Source organism: Accipiter gentilis, chromosome 6 (assembly GCF_929443795.1).
Source record: "Accipiter gentilis chromosome 6, bAccGen1.1, whole genome shotgun sequence".
Lineage (NCBI taxonomy): Eukaryota > Metazoa > Chordata > Aves > Accipitriformes > Accipitridae > Astur > Astur gentilis.
Genome location: NC_064885.1, coordinates 16609225 through 16624624, shown reverse-complemented (window position 1 = coordinate 16624624; position 15400 = coordinate 16609225). Strand labels below are relative to the sequence as shown.

Genomic DNA, 15400 nt, shown 5'->3' with positions numbered 1-15400 from the left:
GGGATGAGAGCGGGTGTTGCCAGGGGTGACCGTGGTGGGGCAGGTGCGTGTTCTAGAGGCGTTCCGTTGCTGTGCGTGTCTCAGTGAGTCCGTAGCGTGGGGTAGGAGCGTGGTTGTCGTCACCCGAGAGGGCTCTTGGCGGGGACAGGGCTGCCTACGGCCATACCACCCTGAGAACGCCCGATCTCGTCTGATCTCGGAAGCTAAGCAGGGTCGGGCCCGGTTAGTACTTGGATGGGAGACCGCCTGGGAATACCGGGTGCTGTAGGCTTTTGGCCTTGGCGGAGGCCGCGGGGCGGCCCCTGTTTTCTTGCTGCGGTGTTGCGGAGGGGCAGGGGTGTGCGGGTGAGGGCCGGGGTCGCGGTGGTGGGGCAGGTGTGCTCTGCGACTGTCTGGCGCTCTGCTCTGTGGGTGGGTGGGGCTGCAGTGCGGGGTGAGAGCGTGGTTGTGGTTAGGCGAGAGGGCTTGATGTGGGGCGTGGGGATGTGTAGAGGTGATGCAGGGGGTCGACGTGGTGAAGGCAGGTGTGTGTGGGTGTTGCCTGCAGCCCCCCTCCGTGGGGCTGCAGTGTGGGGTGGGAGCGTGGTTGTGGTCGCCCGAGAGGGCTCTTGGCGGGGCAGGGTTGCGTGGGGATGTGAGCGGGTGTTGCCGGGGGTCACCGCGGTGGGGCAGGTGTGTGTTCTGGAGGCGTGCCGCTGCTGTGCGTGGGTCGGTGAGGCTGTAGTGTGGGACGAGAGCCTGTTGCCGGTGGCCCGAGGGGCCACTTTGCGGGGCAGGTGTGCGTGGGGATGAGAGCGGGTGTTGCCAGGGGTGATGGTGGTGGGGCAGGTGTGTGTCCTAGAGGTGTTCCGTTGCTGTGCGTGAGTCGGTGGGGCTGCAGTGTGGGGTGGGAGCCTGCTGTCAGTGGCACCAGGGGCCTCTTTGCGGGGCAGGGGTGCGTGGGGATGAGAGCGGGTATTGCAGGGGGTCTCCGTGGTGGGGCAGGTGTGTGTCTAGAGGCGTGCCGCTGCTGTGCGTGGGTCGGTGAGGCTGCAGTGTGGGGTAGGAGTGTGGTTGTGGTCGCCCGAGAGGGATCTTGGCGGGGCAGAGTTGCGTGGGGATGTGAACGGGTATTGCTGGGGGTCTCCGTGGTGGGGCAGGTGTGTGTTCTAGAGGTGTTGCGTTGCTGTGCTTGAGTTGTTGGGGCTGCAGTGTGGGGTGGGAGCGTGGTGCTGGTGGTCCGAGGGGACTCTCTGAGGGGCAGGGGTGCGTGGGGATGAGAGCGGGTGTTGCCGGGGGTCACCGTGGTGGGGCAGGTGTGTGTCCTGAGGCGTGCCGCTGCTGTGCGTGTCTCAGTGAGTCAGTAGTGTGGGGCGGGAGCCTGTTGTCGGTGGCCCGAGGGGCCTCCTTGCGGGGCAGGGTAGCGTGGGGATGAGACTGGGTGTTGATGGGGGTCACCGTGGTGGGGCAGGTGTGTGTCCCAGAGGCGTGCCGCTGCTGTGCGTGTCTCAGTGAGTCTGTAGTGTGGGGTAGGAGCGTGGTTGTCGTCACCCGAGAGGGCCCTTGGCGGGGCCTGGGTTGCGTGGGGATGTGAGCGGGTGTTGCCGGGGGTCACCGCGGTGGGGCAGGTGTGTGTTCTGGAGGCGTGCCGCTGCTGTGCGTGGGTCGGTGAGGCTGTAGTGTGGGACGAGAGCCTGTTGCCGGTGGCCCGAGGGGCCTCTTTGCGGGTCAGGGCTGCGTGGGGATGAGAGCGGGTGTTGCCAGGGGTGACCGTGGTGGGGCAGGTGCGTGTTCTAGAGGCGTTCCGTTGCTGTGCGTGTCTCAGTGAGTCCGTAGCGTGGGGTAGGAGCGTGGTTGTCGTCACCCGAGAGGGCTCTTGGCGGGGACAGGGCTGCCTACGGCCATACCACCCTGAGAACGCCCGATCTCGTCTGATCTCGGAAGCTAAGCAGGGTCGGGCCCGGTTAGTACTTGGATGGGAGACCGCCTGGGAATACCGGGTGCTGTAGGCTTTTGGCCTTGGCGGAGGCCGCGGGGCGGCCCCTGTTTTCTTGCTGCGGTGTTGCGGAGGGGCAGGGGTGTGCGGGTGAGGGCCGGGGTCGCGGTGGTGGGGCAGGTGTGCTCTGCGACTGTCTGGCGCTCTGCTCTGTGGGTGGGTGGGGCTGCAGTGCGGGGTGAGAGCGTGGTTGTGGTTAGGCGAGAGGGCTTGATGTGGGGCGTGGGGATGTGTAGAGGTGATGCAGGGGGTCGACGTGGTGAAGGCAGGTGTGTGTGGGTGTTGCCTGCAGCCCCCCTCCGTGGGGCTGCAGTGTGGGGTGGGAGCGTGGTTGTGGTCGCCCGAGAGGGCTCTTGGCGGGGCAGGGTTGCGTGGGGATGTGAGCGGGTGTTGCCGGGGGTCACCGCGGTGGGGCAGGTGTGTGTTCTGGAGGCGTGCCGCTGCTGTGCGTGGGTCGGTGAGGCTGTAGTGTGGGACGAGAGCCTGTTGCCGGTGGCCCGAGGGGCCACTTTGCGGGGCAGGTGTGCGTGGGGATGAGAGTGGGTGTTGCCAGGGGTGATGGTGGTGGGGCAGGTGTGTGTCCTAGAGGTGTTCCGTTGCTGTGCGTGAGTCGGTGGGGCTGCAGTGTGGGGTGGGAGCCTGCTGTCAGTGGCACCAGGGGCCTCTTTGCGGGGCAGGGGTGCGTGGGGATGAGAGCGGGTATTGCAGGGGGTCTCCGTGGTGGGGCAGGTGTGTGTCTAGAGGCGTGCCGCTGCTGTGCGTGGGTCGGTGAGGCTGCAGTGTGGGGTAGGAGTGTGGTTGTGGTCGCCCGAGAGGGATCTTGGCGGGGCAGAGTTGCGTGGGGATGTGAACGGGTATTGCTGGGGGTCTCCGTGGTGGGGCAGGTGTGTGTTCTAGAGGTGTTGCGTTGCTGTGCTTGAGTTGTTGGGGCTGCAGTGTGGGGTGGGAGCGTGGTGTTGGTGGTCCGAGGGGACTCTCTGAGGGGCAGGGGTGCGTGGGGATGAGAGCGGGTGTTGCCGGGGGTCACCGTGGTGGGGCAGGTGTGTGTCCTGAGGCGTGCCGCTGCTGTGCGTGTCTCAGTGAGTCAGTAGTGTGGGGCGGGAGCCTGTTGTCGGTGGCCCGAGGGGCCTCCTTGCGGGGCAGGGTAGCGTGGGGATGAGACTGGGTGTTGATGGGGGTCACCGTGGTGGGGCAGGTGTGTGTCCCAGAGGCGTGCCGCTGCTGTGCGTGTCTCAGTGAGTCTGTAGTGTGGGGTAGGAGCGTGGTTGTCGTCACCCGAGAGGGCTCTTGGCGGGGCCTGGGTTGCGTGGGGATGTGAGCGGGTGTTGCCGGGGGTCACCGCGGTGGGGCAGGTGTGTGTTCTGGAGGCGTGCCGCTGCTGTGCGTGGGTCGGTGAGGCTGTAGTGTGGGACGAGAGCCTGTTGCCGGTGGCCCGAGGGGCCTCTTTGCGGGTCAGGGCTGCGTGGGGATGAGAGCGGGTGTTGCCAGGGGTGACCGTGGTGGGGCAGGTGCGTGTTCTAGAGGCGTTCCGTTGCTGTGCGTGTCTCAGTGAGTCCGTAGCGTGGGGTAGGAGCGTGGTTGTCGTCACCCGAGAGGGCTCTTGGCGGGGACAGGGCTGCCTACGGCCATACCACCCTGAGAACGCCCGATCTCGTCTGATCTCGGAAGCTAAGCAGGGTCGGGCCCGGTTAGTACTTGGATGGGAGACCGCCTGGGAATACCGGGTGCTGTAGGCTTTTGGCCTTGGCGGAGGCCGCGGGGCGGCCCCTGTTTTCTTGCTGCGGTGTTGCGGAGGGGCAGGGGTGTGCGGGTGAGGGCCGGGGTCGCGGTGGTGGGGCAGGTGTGCTCTGCGACTGTCTGGCGCTCTGCTCTGTGGGTGGGTGGGGCTGCAGTGCGGGGTGAGAGCGTGGTTGTGGTTAGGCGAGAGGGCTTGATGTGGGGCGTGGGGATGTGTAGAGGTGATGCAGGGGGTCGACGTGGTGAAGGCAGGTGTGTGTGGGTGTTGCCTGCAGCCCCCCTCCGTGGGGCTGCAGTGTGGGGTGGGAGCGTGGTTGTGGTCGCCCGAGAGGGCTCTTGGCGGGGCAGGGTTGCGTGGGGATGTGAGCGGGTGTTGCCGGGGGTCACCGCGGTGGGGCAGGTGTGTGTTCTGGAGGCGTGCCGCTGCTGTGCGTGGGTCGGTGAGGCTGTAGTGTGGGACGAGAGCCTGTTGCCGGTGGCCCGAGGGGCCACTTTGCGGGGCAGGTGTGCGTGGGGATGAGAGTGGGTGTTGCCAGGGGTGATGGTGGTGGGGCAGGTGTGTGTCCTAGAGGTGTTCCGTTGCTGTGCGTGAGTCGGTGGGGCTGCAGTGTGGGGTGGGAGCCTGCTGTCAGTGGCACCAGGGGCCTCTTTGCGGGGCAGGGGTGCGTGGGGATGAGAGCGGGTATTGCAGGGGGTCTCCGTGGTGGGGCAGGTGTGTGTCTAGAGGCGTGCCGCTGCTGTGCGTGGGTCGGTGAGGCTGCAGTGTGGGGTAGGAGTGTGGTTGTGGTCGCCCGAGAGGGATCTTGGCGGGGCAGAGTTGCGTGGGGATGTGAACGGGTATTGCTGGGGGTCTCCGTGGTGGGGCAGGTGTGTGTTCTAGAGGTGTTGCGTTGCTGTGCTTGAGTTGTTGGGGCTGCAGTGTGGGGTGGGAGCGTGGTGTTGGTGGTCCGAGGGGACTCTCTGAGGGGCAGGGGTGCGTGGGGATGAGAGCGGGTGTTGCCGGGGGTCACCGTGGTGGGGCAGGTGTGTGTCCTGAGGCGTGCCGCTGCTGTGCGTGTCTCAGTGAGTCAGTAGTGTGGGGCGGGAGCCTGTTGTCGGTGGCCCGAGGGGCCTCCTTGCGGGGCAGGGTAGCGTGGGGATGAGACTGGGTGTTGATGGGGGTCACCGTGGTGGGGCAGGTGTGTGTCCCAGAGGCGTGCCGCTGCTGTGCGTGTCTCAGTGAGTCTGTAGTGTGGGGTAGGAGCGTGGTTGTCGTCACCCGAGAGGGCTCTTGGCGGGGCCTGGGTTGCGTGGGGATGTGAGCGGGTGTTGCCGGGGGTCACCGCGGTGGGGCAGGTGTGTGTTCTGGAGGCGTGCCGCTGCTGTGCGTGGGTCGGTGAGGCTGTAGTGTGGGACGAGAGCCTGTTGCCGGTGGCCCGAGGGGCCTCTTTGCGGGTCAGGGCTGCGTGGGGATGAGAGCGGGTGTTGCCAGGGGTGACCGTGGTGGGGCAGGTGCGTGTTCTAGAGGCGTTCCGTTGCTGTGCGTGTCTCAGTGAGTCCGTAGCGTGGGGTAGGAGCGTGGTTGTCGTCACCCGAGAGGGCTCTTGGCGGGGACAGGGCTGCCTACGGCCATACCACCCTGAGAACGCCCGATCTCGTCTGATCTCGGAAGCTAAGCAGGGTCGGGCCCGGTTAGTACTTGGATGGGAGACCGCCTGGGAATACCGGGTGCTGTAGGCTTTTGGCCTTGGCGGAGGCCGCGGGGCGGCCCCTGTTTTCTTGCTGCGGTGTTGCGGAGGGGCAGGGGTGTGCGGGTGAGGGCCGGGGTCGCGGTGGTGGGGCAGGTGTGCTCTGCGACTGTCTGGCGCTCTGCTCTGTGGGTGGGTGGGGCTGCAGTGCGGGGTGAGAGCGTGGTTGTGGTTAGGCGAGAGGGCTTGATGTGGGGCGTGGGGATGTGTAGAGGTGATGCAGGGGGTCGACGTGGTGAAGGCAGGTGTGTGTGGGTGTTGCCTGCAGCCCCCCTCCGTGGGGCTGCAGTGTGGGGTGGGAGCGTGGTTGTGGTCGCCCGAGAGGGCTCTTGGCGGGGCAGGGTTGCGTGGGGATGTGAGCGGGTGTTGCCGGGGGTCACCGCGGTGGGGCAGGTGTGTGTTCTGGAGGCGTGCCGCTGCTGTGCGTGGGTCGGTGAGGCTGTAGTGTGGGACGAGAGCCTGTTGCCGGTGGCCCGAGGGGCCACTTTGCGGGGCAGGTGTGCGTGGGGATGAGAGTGGGTGTTGCCAGGGGTGATGGTGGTGGGGCAGGTGTGTGTCCTAGAGGTGTTCCGTTGCTGTGCGTGAGTCGGTGGGGCTGCAGTGTGGGGTGGGAGCCTGCTGTCAGTGGCACCAGGGGCCTCTTTGCGGGGCAGGGGTGCGTGGGGATGAGAGCGGGTATTGCAGGGGGTCTCCGTGGTGGGGCAGGTGTGTGTCTAGAGGCGTGCCGCTGCTGTGCGTGGGTCGGTGAGGCTGCAGTGTGGGGTAGGAGTGTGGTTGTGGTCGCCCGAGAGGGATCTTGGCGGGGCAGAGTTGCGTGGGGATGTGAACGGGTATTGCTGGGGGTCTCCGTGGTGGGGCAGGTGTGTGTTCTAGAGGTGTTGCGTTGCTGTGCTTGAGTTGTTGGGGCTGCAGTGTGGGGTGGGAGCGTGGTGTTGGTGGTCCGAGGGGACTCTCTGAGGGGCAGGGGTGCGTGGGGATGAGAGCGGGTGTTGCCGGGGGTCACCGTGGTGGGGCAGGTGTGTGTCCTGAGGCGTGCCGCTGCTGTGCGTGTCTCAGTGAGTCAGTAGTGCGGGGCGGGAGCCTGTTGTCGGTGGCCCGAGGGGCCTCCTTGCGGGGCAGGGTAGCGTGGGGATGAGACTGGGTGTTGATGGGGGTCACCGTGGTGGGGCAGGTGTGTGTCCCAGAGGCGTGCCGCTGCTGTGCGTGTCTCAGTGAGTCTGTAGTGTGGGGTAGGAGCGTGGTTGTCGTCACCCGAGAGGGCTCTTGGCGGGGCCTGGGTTGCGTGGGGATGTGAGCGGGTGTTGCCGGGGGTCACCGCGGTGGGGCAGGTGTGTGTTCTGGAGGCGTGCCGCTGCTGTGCGTGGGTCGGTGAGGCTGTAGTGTGGGACGAGAGCCTGTTGCCGGTGGCCCGAGGGGCCTCTTTGCGGGTCAGGGCTGCGTGGGGATGAGAGCGGGTGTTGCCAGGGGTGACCGTGGTGGGGCAGGTGCGTGTTCTAGAGGCGTTCCGTTGCTGTGCGTGTCTCAGTGAGTCCGTAGCGTGGGGTAGGAGCGTGGTTGTCGTCACCCGAGAGGGCTCTTGGCGGGGACAGGGCTGCCTACGGCCATACCACCCTGAGAACGCCCGATCTCGTCTGATCTCGGAAGCTAAGCAGGGTCGGGCCCGGTTAGTACTTGGATGGGAGACCGCCTGGGAATACCGGGTGCTGTAGGCTTTTGGCCTTGGCGGAGGCCGCGGGGCGGCCCCTGTTTTCTTGCTGCGGTGTTGCGGAGGGGCAGGGGTGTGCGGGTGAGGGCCGGGGTCGCGGTGGTGGGGCAGGTGTGCTCTGCGACTGTCTGGCGCTCTGCTCTGTGGGTGGGTGGGGCTGCAGTGCGGGGTGAGAGCGTGGTTGTGGTTAGGCGAGAGGGCTTGATGTGGGGCGTGGGGATGTGTAGAGGTGATGCAGGGGGTCGACGTGGTGAAGGCAGGTGTGTGTGGGTGTTGCCTGCAGCCCCCCTCCGTGGGGCTGCAGTGTGGGGTGGGAGCGTGGTTGTGGTCGCCCGAGAGGGCTCTTGGCGGGGCAGGGTTGCGTGGGGATGTGAGCGGGTGTTGCCGGGGGTCACCGCGGTGGGGCAGGTGTGTGTTCTGGAGGCGTGCCGCTGCTGTGCGTGGGTCGGTGAGGCTGTAGTGTGGGACGAGAGCCTGTTGCCGGTGGCCCGAGGGGCCACTTTGCGGGGCAGGTGTGCGTGGGGATGAGAGCGGGTGTTGCCAGGGGTGATGGTGGTGGGGCAGGTGTGTGTCCTAGAGGTGTTCCGTTGCTGTGCGTGAGTCGGTGGGGCTGCAGTGTGGGGTGGGAGCCTGCTGTCAGTGGCACCAGGGGCCTCTTTGCGGGGCAGGGGTGCGTGGGGATGAGAGCGGGTATTGCAGGGGGTCTCCGTGGTGGGGCAGGTGTGTGTCTAGAGGCGTGCCGCTGCTGTGCGTGGGTCGGTGAGGCTGCAGTGTGGGGTAGGAGTGTGGTTGTGGTCGCCCGAGAGGGATCTTGGCGGGGCAGAGTTGCGTGGGGATGTGAACGGGTATTGCTGGGGGTCTCCGTGGTGGGGCAGGTGTGTGTTCTAGAGGTGTTGCGTTGCTGTGCTTGAGTTGTTGGGGCTGCAGTGTGGGGTGGGAGCGTGGTGTTGGTGGTCCGAGGGGACTCTCTGAGGGGCAGGGGTGCGTGGGGATGAGAGCGGGTGTTGCCGGGGGTCACCGTGGTGGGGCAGGTGTGTGTCCTGAGGCGTGCCGCTGCTGTGCGTGTCTCAGTGAGTCAGTAGTGCGGGGCGGGAGCCTGTTGTCGGTGGCCCGAGGGGCCTCCTTGCGGGGCAGGGTAGCGTGGGGATGAGACTGGGTGTTGATGGGGGTCACCGTGGTGGGGCAGGTGTGTGTCCCAGAGGCGTGCCGCTGCTGTGCGTGTCTCAGTGAGTCTGTAGTGTGGGGTAGGAGCGTGGTTGTCGTCACCCGAGAGGGCTCTTGGCGGGGCCTGGGTTGCGTGGGGATGTGAGCGGGTGTTGCCGGGGGTCACCGCGGTGGGGCAGGTGTGTGTTCTGGAGGCGTGCCGCTGCTGTGCGTGGGTCGGTGAGGCTGTAGTGTGGGACGAGAGCCTGTTGCCGGTGGCCCGAGGGGCCACTTTGCGGGGCAGGTGTGCGTGGGGATGAGAGCGGGTGTTGCCAGGGGTGATGGTGGTGGGGCAGGTGTGTGTCCTAGAGGTGTTCCGTTGCTGTGCGTGAGTCGGTGGGGCTGCAGTGTGGGGTGGGAGCCTGCTGTCAGTGGCACCAGGGGCCTCTTTGCGGGGCAGGGGTGCGTGGGGATGAGAGCGGGTATTGCAGGGGGTCTCCGTGGTGGGGCAGGTGTGTGTCTAGAGGCGTGCCGCTGCTGTGCGTGGGTCGGTGAGGCTGCAGTGTGGGGTAGGAGTGTGGTTGTGGTCGCCCGAGAGGGATCTTGGCGGGGCAGAGTTGCGTGGGGATGTGAACGGGTATTGCTGGGGGTCTCCGTGGTGGGGCAGGTGTGTGTTCTAGAGGTGTTGCGTTGCTGTGCTTGAGTTGTTGGGGCTGCAGTGTGGGGTGGGAGCGTGGTGTTGGTGGTCCGAGGGGACTCTCTGAGGGGCAGGGGTGCGTGGGGATGAGAGCGGGTGTTGCCGGGGGTCACCGTGGTGGGGCAGGTGTGTGTCCTGAGGCGTGCCGCTGCTGTGCGTGTCTCAGTGAGTCAGTAGTGCGGGGCGGGAGCCTGTTGTCGGTGGCCCGAGGGGCCTCCTTGCGGGGCAGGGTAGCGTGGGGATGAGACTGGGTGTTGATGGGGGTCACCGTGGTGGGGCAGGTGTGTGTCCCAGAGGCGTGCCGCTGCTGTGCGTGTCTCAGTGAGTCTGTAGTGTGGGGTAGGAGCGTGGTTGTCGTCACCCGAGAGGGCTCTTGGCGGGGCCTGGGTTGCGTGGGGATGTGAGCGGGTGTTGCCGGGGGTCACCGCGGTGGGGCAGGTGTGTGTTCTGGAGGCGTGCCGCTGCTGTGCGTGGGTCGGTGAGGCTGTAGTGTGGGACGAGAGCCTGTTGCCGGTGGCCCGAGGGGCCTCTTTGCGGGTCAGGGCTGCGTGGGGATGAGAGCGGGTGTTGCCAGGGGTGACCGTGGTGGGGCAGGTGCGTGTTCTAGAGGCGTTCCGTTGCTGTGCGTGTCTCAGTGAGTCCGTAGCGTGGGGTAGGAGCGTGGTTGTCGTCACCCGAGAGGGCTCTTGGCGGGGACAGGGCTGCCTACGGCCATACCACCCTGAGAACGCCCGATCTCGTCTGATCTCGGAAGCTAAGCAGGGTCGGGCCCGGTTAGTACTTGGATGGGAGACCGCCTGGGAATACCGGGTGCTGTAGGCTTTTGGCCTTGGCGGAGGCCGCGGGGCGGCCCCTGTTTTCTTGCTGCGGTGTTGCGGAGGGGCAGGGGTGTGCGGGTGAGGGCCGGGGTCGCGGTGGTGGGGCAGGTGTGCTCTGCGACTGTCTGGCGCTCTGCTCTGTGGGTGGGTGGGGCTGCAGTGCGGGGTGAGAGCGTGGTTGTGGTTAGGCGAGAGGGCTTGATGTGGGGCGTGGGGATGTGTAGAGGTGATGCAGGGGGTCGACGTGGTGAAGGCAGGTGTGTGTGGGTGTTGCCTGCAGCCCCCCTCCGTGGGGCTGCAGTGTGGGGTGGGAGCGTGGTTGTGGTCGCCCGAGAGGGCTCTTGGCGGGGCAGGGTTGCGTGGGGATGTGAGCGGGTGTTGCCGGGGGTCACCGCGGTGGGGCAGGTGTGTGTTCTGGAGGCGTGCCGCTGCTGTGCGTGGGTCGGTGAGGCTGTAGTGTGGGGTAGGTGCGTGGTCGTCCTCACTCAAGAGGGCTCTTGTTGGGGATATGGCTTCCTATGGCTATACCACCCTGAGAACGCCCGATCTTGTCTGATCTGTAATGCTAATTAGGGTCGGGCCCTGCCAGCATTTTGATCAGAGATACTTTTACAGTACCAGGCCCTGCCTTTGGTGATGTGTACTCCAGAGTTGCATTTTTGCTGCCCGCGTCCTGATCGGTGTTTTTTGTTTGTTTGTTTCCTATGCTGAAATGTTTTTTTTTCTCTGTCAAGTCACTTTCCATTTGTTTTTTCTTTTCTAAAGTTTTTGCTCATTTATCCTGCGTATATGGGTTTTTTTAAGTGATTTGCACTAATGCATTTTCTGCAGCAGTCTGTCTGGTTTGACTACCTGCTGGGTGTTTATTGTGTGATGATATCGCATTTTCTTTGGGGCACTGTTATGTCTGTGTAGTTCCCATTTCACAAGCCTTGTGCAGTCTGTTCCTCCATCGCCTGTTTCTGTGGGTGCTGCCGTCAGGGTAGCTTCCACTAGTTGAAGAGCCCATGTGTGTCTGCGAGGGGCCTCGACACGCTCTGGAACGCCCACTGCAGGATCCCGTCCCATGTACCCTGCAGGACAGCCCCAGGGGTGTCAGTGTCCCTTTTTATCCTGCTCCCTGCCTTCCCTGGGCTGTCCTGGCACTCCCCACCTTGCTGACAGCCTGACATGACCTTGTGGGTCACACCAGAGATGTGGTCCCCTGTGGAAGGACTCTGTTGGTGTGTGTGTGTCCCACCAGTGCCGTACCTCACCTAGGAGTGCATCAAGCTCGTCCCTGCTCAGCACAGGCTCGCTGTCATGGGAGACATCCTCTGCCTGTGGGAGGAGATGTCCTGTCCGCTTTCCTGTCTGGCTTCTGCCTGCACCTCTCAGCTCCCAGCCCCTCTGGCCAGAGCTTCACTACCTCACCTCTAGCTACAGTCAGCCCGTCCCTCACCCAGCTGGAGCCATTGCTCCTGGGCCTCATCAGCCCTTTGTACCCACCTCTGCATCCTCACCCGGCCCCTTTCCCTTCTCTGTGGCCAGGCACTGGTTGTACTGACCTTTGCTGCCTGTATCGGGCGGTCTCCGGTCACCACAGTTCTCTCCAGGCTGTCTGTGTCCCGGCTGCAGGTGCAGGACGTGCAGAGCAGCAGCACCCTACAACCAACAGGAGTGACACGGAGCATCAGGGCGGTCCCCCTCGGCAGCAGAATTTAAGGTCGGGATGTGGGGCCTCACCCGGAGTCCCCACTGGGCGTGGGGCAGTGTCGGGGTGCAGGGATCTGGGTGAAGCAGCGGCCGCAGATGTTCCCATCGCCTCCGCCCTGCCGGGTGCTGCACGCCTCCTCCCCCGGGATCTCGGGGTGTCGCTCCACATCCACCTCCCGCAGCTGGCCTGGCTCGGCCATGCTCGCCACACAGGAGCCGCACTGCCACGTCCCGCTGCATAGCCAGAGTGGGGGGGGGGTAAGAGACAGCCAGGGGGCAGCAGGGTCCCTGTGATACGCCGGGGCTCACCTGGGGACACGTGGCAGTGGGGGCACCAGGCAGGAAAGGTGGAAGGCCCTGGGGCAGCCATCACAGCAGATGAGCTCACCACCATCACCGCATGCTGCACACTCATCCTCGTTTTCCTGCCCCGGGGGAGCAGGCAAGGGGGTCACTGCCACCACCCCTCCTGCAGGCTGCAACGCTGGCTGTGGCAGGGCTCATGATGGCAGGGGACCCCATAGTCTGTCAACCCCGTCACCCTCTCCCCCTGCGTCATTCACCCCGCACCACTCAAACCAACCCCTTTCAGGGCAGGAATTGCCTGGTTTTGGGCAGTTGTAGCCTGGTGACTGTGGGTTGCCTGTTCTTTGCCAGGCCAAAGGGACGTGCCAGGGACACCCCGATGGCCCCTGGCGTACCCGCTGCCTCTCAGCAGTTCACCAGGTGCCATGCCTGGGGCTCACCTGGTGGGGCACGGGGTCCTGGCTGGGCACGGTGGGCGCTGACAGCTGGCCCTGGGGGAGCAGTTGGGGCTCCCCACTCTGCTGGTGAGACAAGAGAAGGGTTGGGGGGAAGCTGCTGGGACAGCCAGGCACGGGAGGGCACCCCCAGACCATGGCTGTGCTGCCAGGCAGGGATAATCCCCTTGCCACTGACTCGGGCAGCTGCAACAGCAGGGGTGAAAGTGGGGGTTGGGGAGGTGTCTGTACACTTTGCGATGCCTTGGGCCGGGTGGGGGGCTTCAGGCTGCAGCTTCTGCTCCTGGCCCCTGGCTCCTCGCAGACAGCCAGGGCGTACGGCTCGTCCCCAGCTTTGCTGCCCATCTTGGAGCTGCCTGCAAGAGAGGCCACGAGCAGCTCTGGCAGGGCTCCCTCCTTGCCACCCCCCTGCCTGGGGGCAGCTTCTGAATTTGGGGGCTAAACTGGGCACGAGGTCAGCTGGGTCGGGCTGCACCTACCCGGCTCCAGCACGTGTTTGATGAGGATGCCCTCGACGGCCCCGCGGGTGACAGGCACCTCACTGCCGCCCACAGCCACTGCTCTCCGCACTGAGGCGGCCACGGCCTGCAGGGCTGCAGGCAGGGGGGATGTTCAGTGGGACGGGCAGCCCTCCCCTCCCTCGACTGCAGGCAAACAGGGCACACAGGTAAACACTGCCCCGGGGGGGGTTCAGAACTCACCACCAGCACGAGGGGTGTGGGGAGCATCCGAACTCTCTGGCTTCTTCAGGGTTCTCGCCTTTGCCAGGGGCCCTGCAGGGTTGTGAGGGTGGGCATCAGGGGGCACAGCAACCCCCAGCGCCCCACCCCATCTCCATCCCACTTGGGGTCTCCATACCAGGGCTGGTGGTGTGCCGCAGGGAGGGCTGCACCGCCCGGGCCCCGTCCCGCTCCTCGGGGGCTTTCCTCTTGCCTTGGGGTCTGTGTGGAGCTGGTGCCGTGGGGCTGGGGGACAGGTGCCTGCTGCGGCGCTGCCGCCCCAGTTCCACCTCTGCAAAGGGGATGGGCACAGCCAGCTCCAGGAGTCACCCCTGCCTGCCGCAGCCCCCGGGGATGGTGGTCCCCCGATCCATTCTCCTCCTACCTCTGGGGAAGGCGCCACGGAGGGGCCGGAGCCTGGTGTACCGCTCCAGGTTGTAGTCCTTGAAGAGGACGGCCCAGAAGTCGCGGACAGCGGCAGTGTCGCAGCCCAGCAGCCAGGTAAGCAGCGCGTGGAAAGCACGGTGGGAGCCCTCCCGCTCCGTCCGGCTCAGCGTCTCCTGCCGGTGCCACCATGGCCCATCAGCATGTGTTCCGGTGCCACCAGGCAGCCCCAGTCTCTGCTGTGTGGGTGTCCCCCCCCACCCCGCAGCTTCACCTTGAAGATGTGCTCAGGGACGATGCCATGGTCGGCCAGGCCGTGCAGCAGCGGAAAGACATCATCCACCGCCATGGCGATCTCGGTGCGGTGCAGCTTCAGCAGGTGCCGCAGGTCCCCTTCACCCCCTGGGCCTGCCATGCTGCAGGGACGCTGCCAGGCCCAAGCCGCCTGCCCCAACGCTCCCCTTTAATACGCCTTGGCTGCCACCAGCGGAAACCTCATCGGGCTCCCGCAGCCCCACTCATTTCTGTAGGCCATGTAACCTGAGATCACCCCTCCTGCCACCAGCTGTCCCCGCGGCATGGCTGGACTTGCCTCCATGGCACCACCGCACCCCTAGCCCTGGGGTTGGGGTCAGGCTGCTCCCCAGCTTGGGACATCAATGGTTGGCATGACATTAGCTGCCACTGCTGGTGAAGGACACCTGACCTGGCAGTGACCACCTGCGGGGTGGCTGGGGAGATGGGTGGTCAGCCTGGGTGCTGGTGCAGAGGGCCCCTGCCTCTCTCATGCCCGCGGTCAGCCAGGCCATCGCCCCAAAATTTCTGGACTTTCCACAGCACCTGCTTCTCTCATCCAGAAACTTGGCTGCGGGAGCACGTGGGAAGTAATGCCCCAACAGTGAAGGAAAATGGGAATTGCCCTGGCTACCAGCAGAGCACCTGCTATGGGCTGGCAGGAAAGCACTGACGCCAAAGAAACTCTACCAACAGGCGTTTGTGTACAATTAGAGATGCTGAACAAGCAAACAGCCCCCTTGAAGCATCACACCACTGCCCTCTGGCCTGCTGGAAGGATGGCAGTGCCGTGAGCGAGCCTGGGGATTACCCGGGCATTACCCAGGCAGGCGCTGCCCGCAGCTCTGTCATCACCTGCTCTGGGAAATTGGGCAATTAAGTGATTTTGCTGGACAGCCGCAGCTGTAAAAAACTTGGAGCTGGGAGAAACTGGCTGCTTGGGAGCATCTGGCATAGAAAAGTCTGGAGGTCTGGCTGCTCTGTACGAGGTGGCCGGGAAGGGGAAAGCTCCAATACTCCTATCCCAATTCCCAAACATTTGCAGTTTCTCCAGGATTAATTTCCAGCCTCTCGCCCACTGGCGATGCATCCCTGCTGCCTGGCAGGCTCAGTTGGGGGTGCCGTGGCAGTGCACAGCCATCCCCACACCATGGGGTAGCACCTGCCACTCACTGTACGGCACAACACAACCTGAGGGCGACTGGAAAGGGGTGCAAGGGGGGACGCTCTGTTGCACAGAGCAAGGCAGTACAGGTAGGCACAGTCATTAGTAAGTCCTAAAAGGCTGGATCGGTATCTGCTGGCTGCAAAGGCGTGGCAGGAGGAAGCGGCTGCTGTCCAGAAACTCAGGAAGAATAACAAGACAACACCCTTGGCAAGAGCAGGAAATACCCTCGTACATGTCTGGTTAGTAAATTGGTGTGTTTACCCATGGAAACACTTGCCCTGAAGCTCCTTTCAGCATCTGGGGTGATGTTTCCCACGGAGGCACCGGCAGCCATGGGATGGGGGTCAGGCAGGCACTGTGCTGCATTCCTGTGCCCCACACCAGGATTTTGGTGCCCAGCTCTGCACAGCTTTGCCACCACCTGCCTGATGCATTCGCCCCCAGGGAAAAAACATGGGTGTCAGGCGAAATGGGAGCTTCACCTCCCCTCCTGGAGCTCCCCCACAGCCCAGCCACAGGTGCTGAGTACAAGCACACTCATGATACAGCCTTACAGGTCTGCTCCACCTTTCCTGGG

At 65.0% G+C, this 15400-nt stretch overlaps 1 protein-coding gene and 6 non-coding genes across 7 annotated transcripts; 6 read left to right on the top strand and 1 right to left on the bottom strand.

Annotated features, from left to right (window-relative positions):
- Positions 1–152: 152 nt before the first annotated feature.
- LOC126040053 (5S ribosomal RNA) lies at positions 153–271 on the top strand. Its single transcript, XR_007506474.1, has one exon. It is a non-coding gene; the product is annotated as a 5S ribosomal RNA (ribosomal RNA).
- A 1601-nt stretch (positions 272–1872) lies between these two features.
- On the top strand, positions 1873–1991 carry LOC126040042 (5S ribosomal RNA). The gene has a single exon (XR_007506461.1). It is a non-coding gene; the product is annotated as a 5S ribosomal RNA (ribosomal RNA).
- A 1601-nt stretch (positions 1992–3592) lies between these two features.
- Positions 3593–3711, top strand: LOC126040171 (5S ribosomal RNA). Its single transcript, XR_007506589.1, has one exon. It is a non-coding gene; the product is annotated as a 5S ribosomal RNA (ribosomal RNA).
- A 1601-nt stretch (positions 3712–5312) lies between these two features.
- On the top strand, positions 5313–5431 carry LOC126040160 (5S ribosomal RNA). The gene has a single exon (XR_007506578.1). It is a non-coding gene; the product is annotated as a 5S ribosomal RNA (ribosomal RNA).
- Positions 5432–7032: 1601 nt separating this feature from the next.
- Positions 7033–7151, top strand: LOC126040148 (5S ribosomal RNA). Its single transcript, XR_007506567.1, has one exon. It is a non-coding gene; the product is annotated as a 5S ribosomal RNA (ribosomal RNA).
- Positions 7152–9687: 2536 nt separating this feature from the next.
- LOC126040137 (5S ribosomal RNA) lies at positions 9688–9806 on the top strand. The gene has a single exon (XR_007506556.1). It is a non-coding gene; the product is annotated as a 5S ribosomal RNA (ribosomal RNA).
- A 988-nt stretch (positions 9807–10794) lies between these two features.
- AIRE (autoimmune regulator) lies at positions 10795–13776 on the bottom strand. The gene is made up of 11 exons (XM_049802469.1): positions 13636–13776; positions 13363–13537; positions 13117–13269; positions 12960–13031; positions 12490–12614; positions 12244–12324; positions 11807–11922; positions 11528–11731; positions 11350–11446; positions 11054–11191; positions 10795–10875 (listed from the first exon to the last, which is right to left on the bottom strand). The coding sequence occupies exons 1-11, from the start codon at positions 13774–13776 to the stop codon at positions 10795–10797; spliced, it is 1383 nt and encodes a 460-aa protein (XP_049658426.1).
- Between the last annotated feature and the right edge of the window lie 1624 nt (positions 13777–15400).

Coding starts and splice junctions, on each gene's coding strand:
- AIRE (XM_049802469.1), bottom strand. CDS start 13,776: ATGGCAGGCCCAGGGGGTGAAGGGGACCTGCGGCACCTGCTGAAGCTG. Junction 13,270..13,362: donor CCGTGGCGCCTTCCCCAGAG/GTAGGAGGAGAA, acceptor TCCCCTTTGCAG/AGGTGGAACTGGGGCGGCAG. Junction 13,032..13,116: donor GCGGCACACCACCAGCCCTG/GTATGGAGACCC, acceptor ACAACCCTGCAG/GGCCCCTGGCAAAGGCGAGA.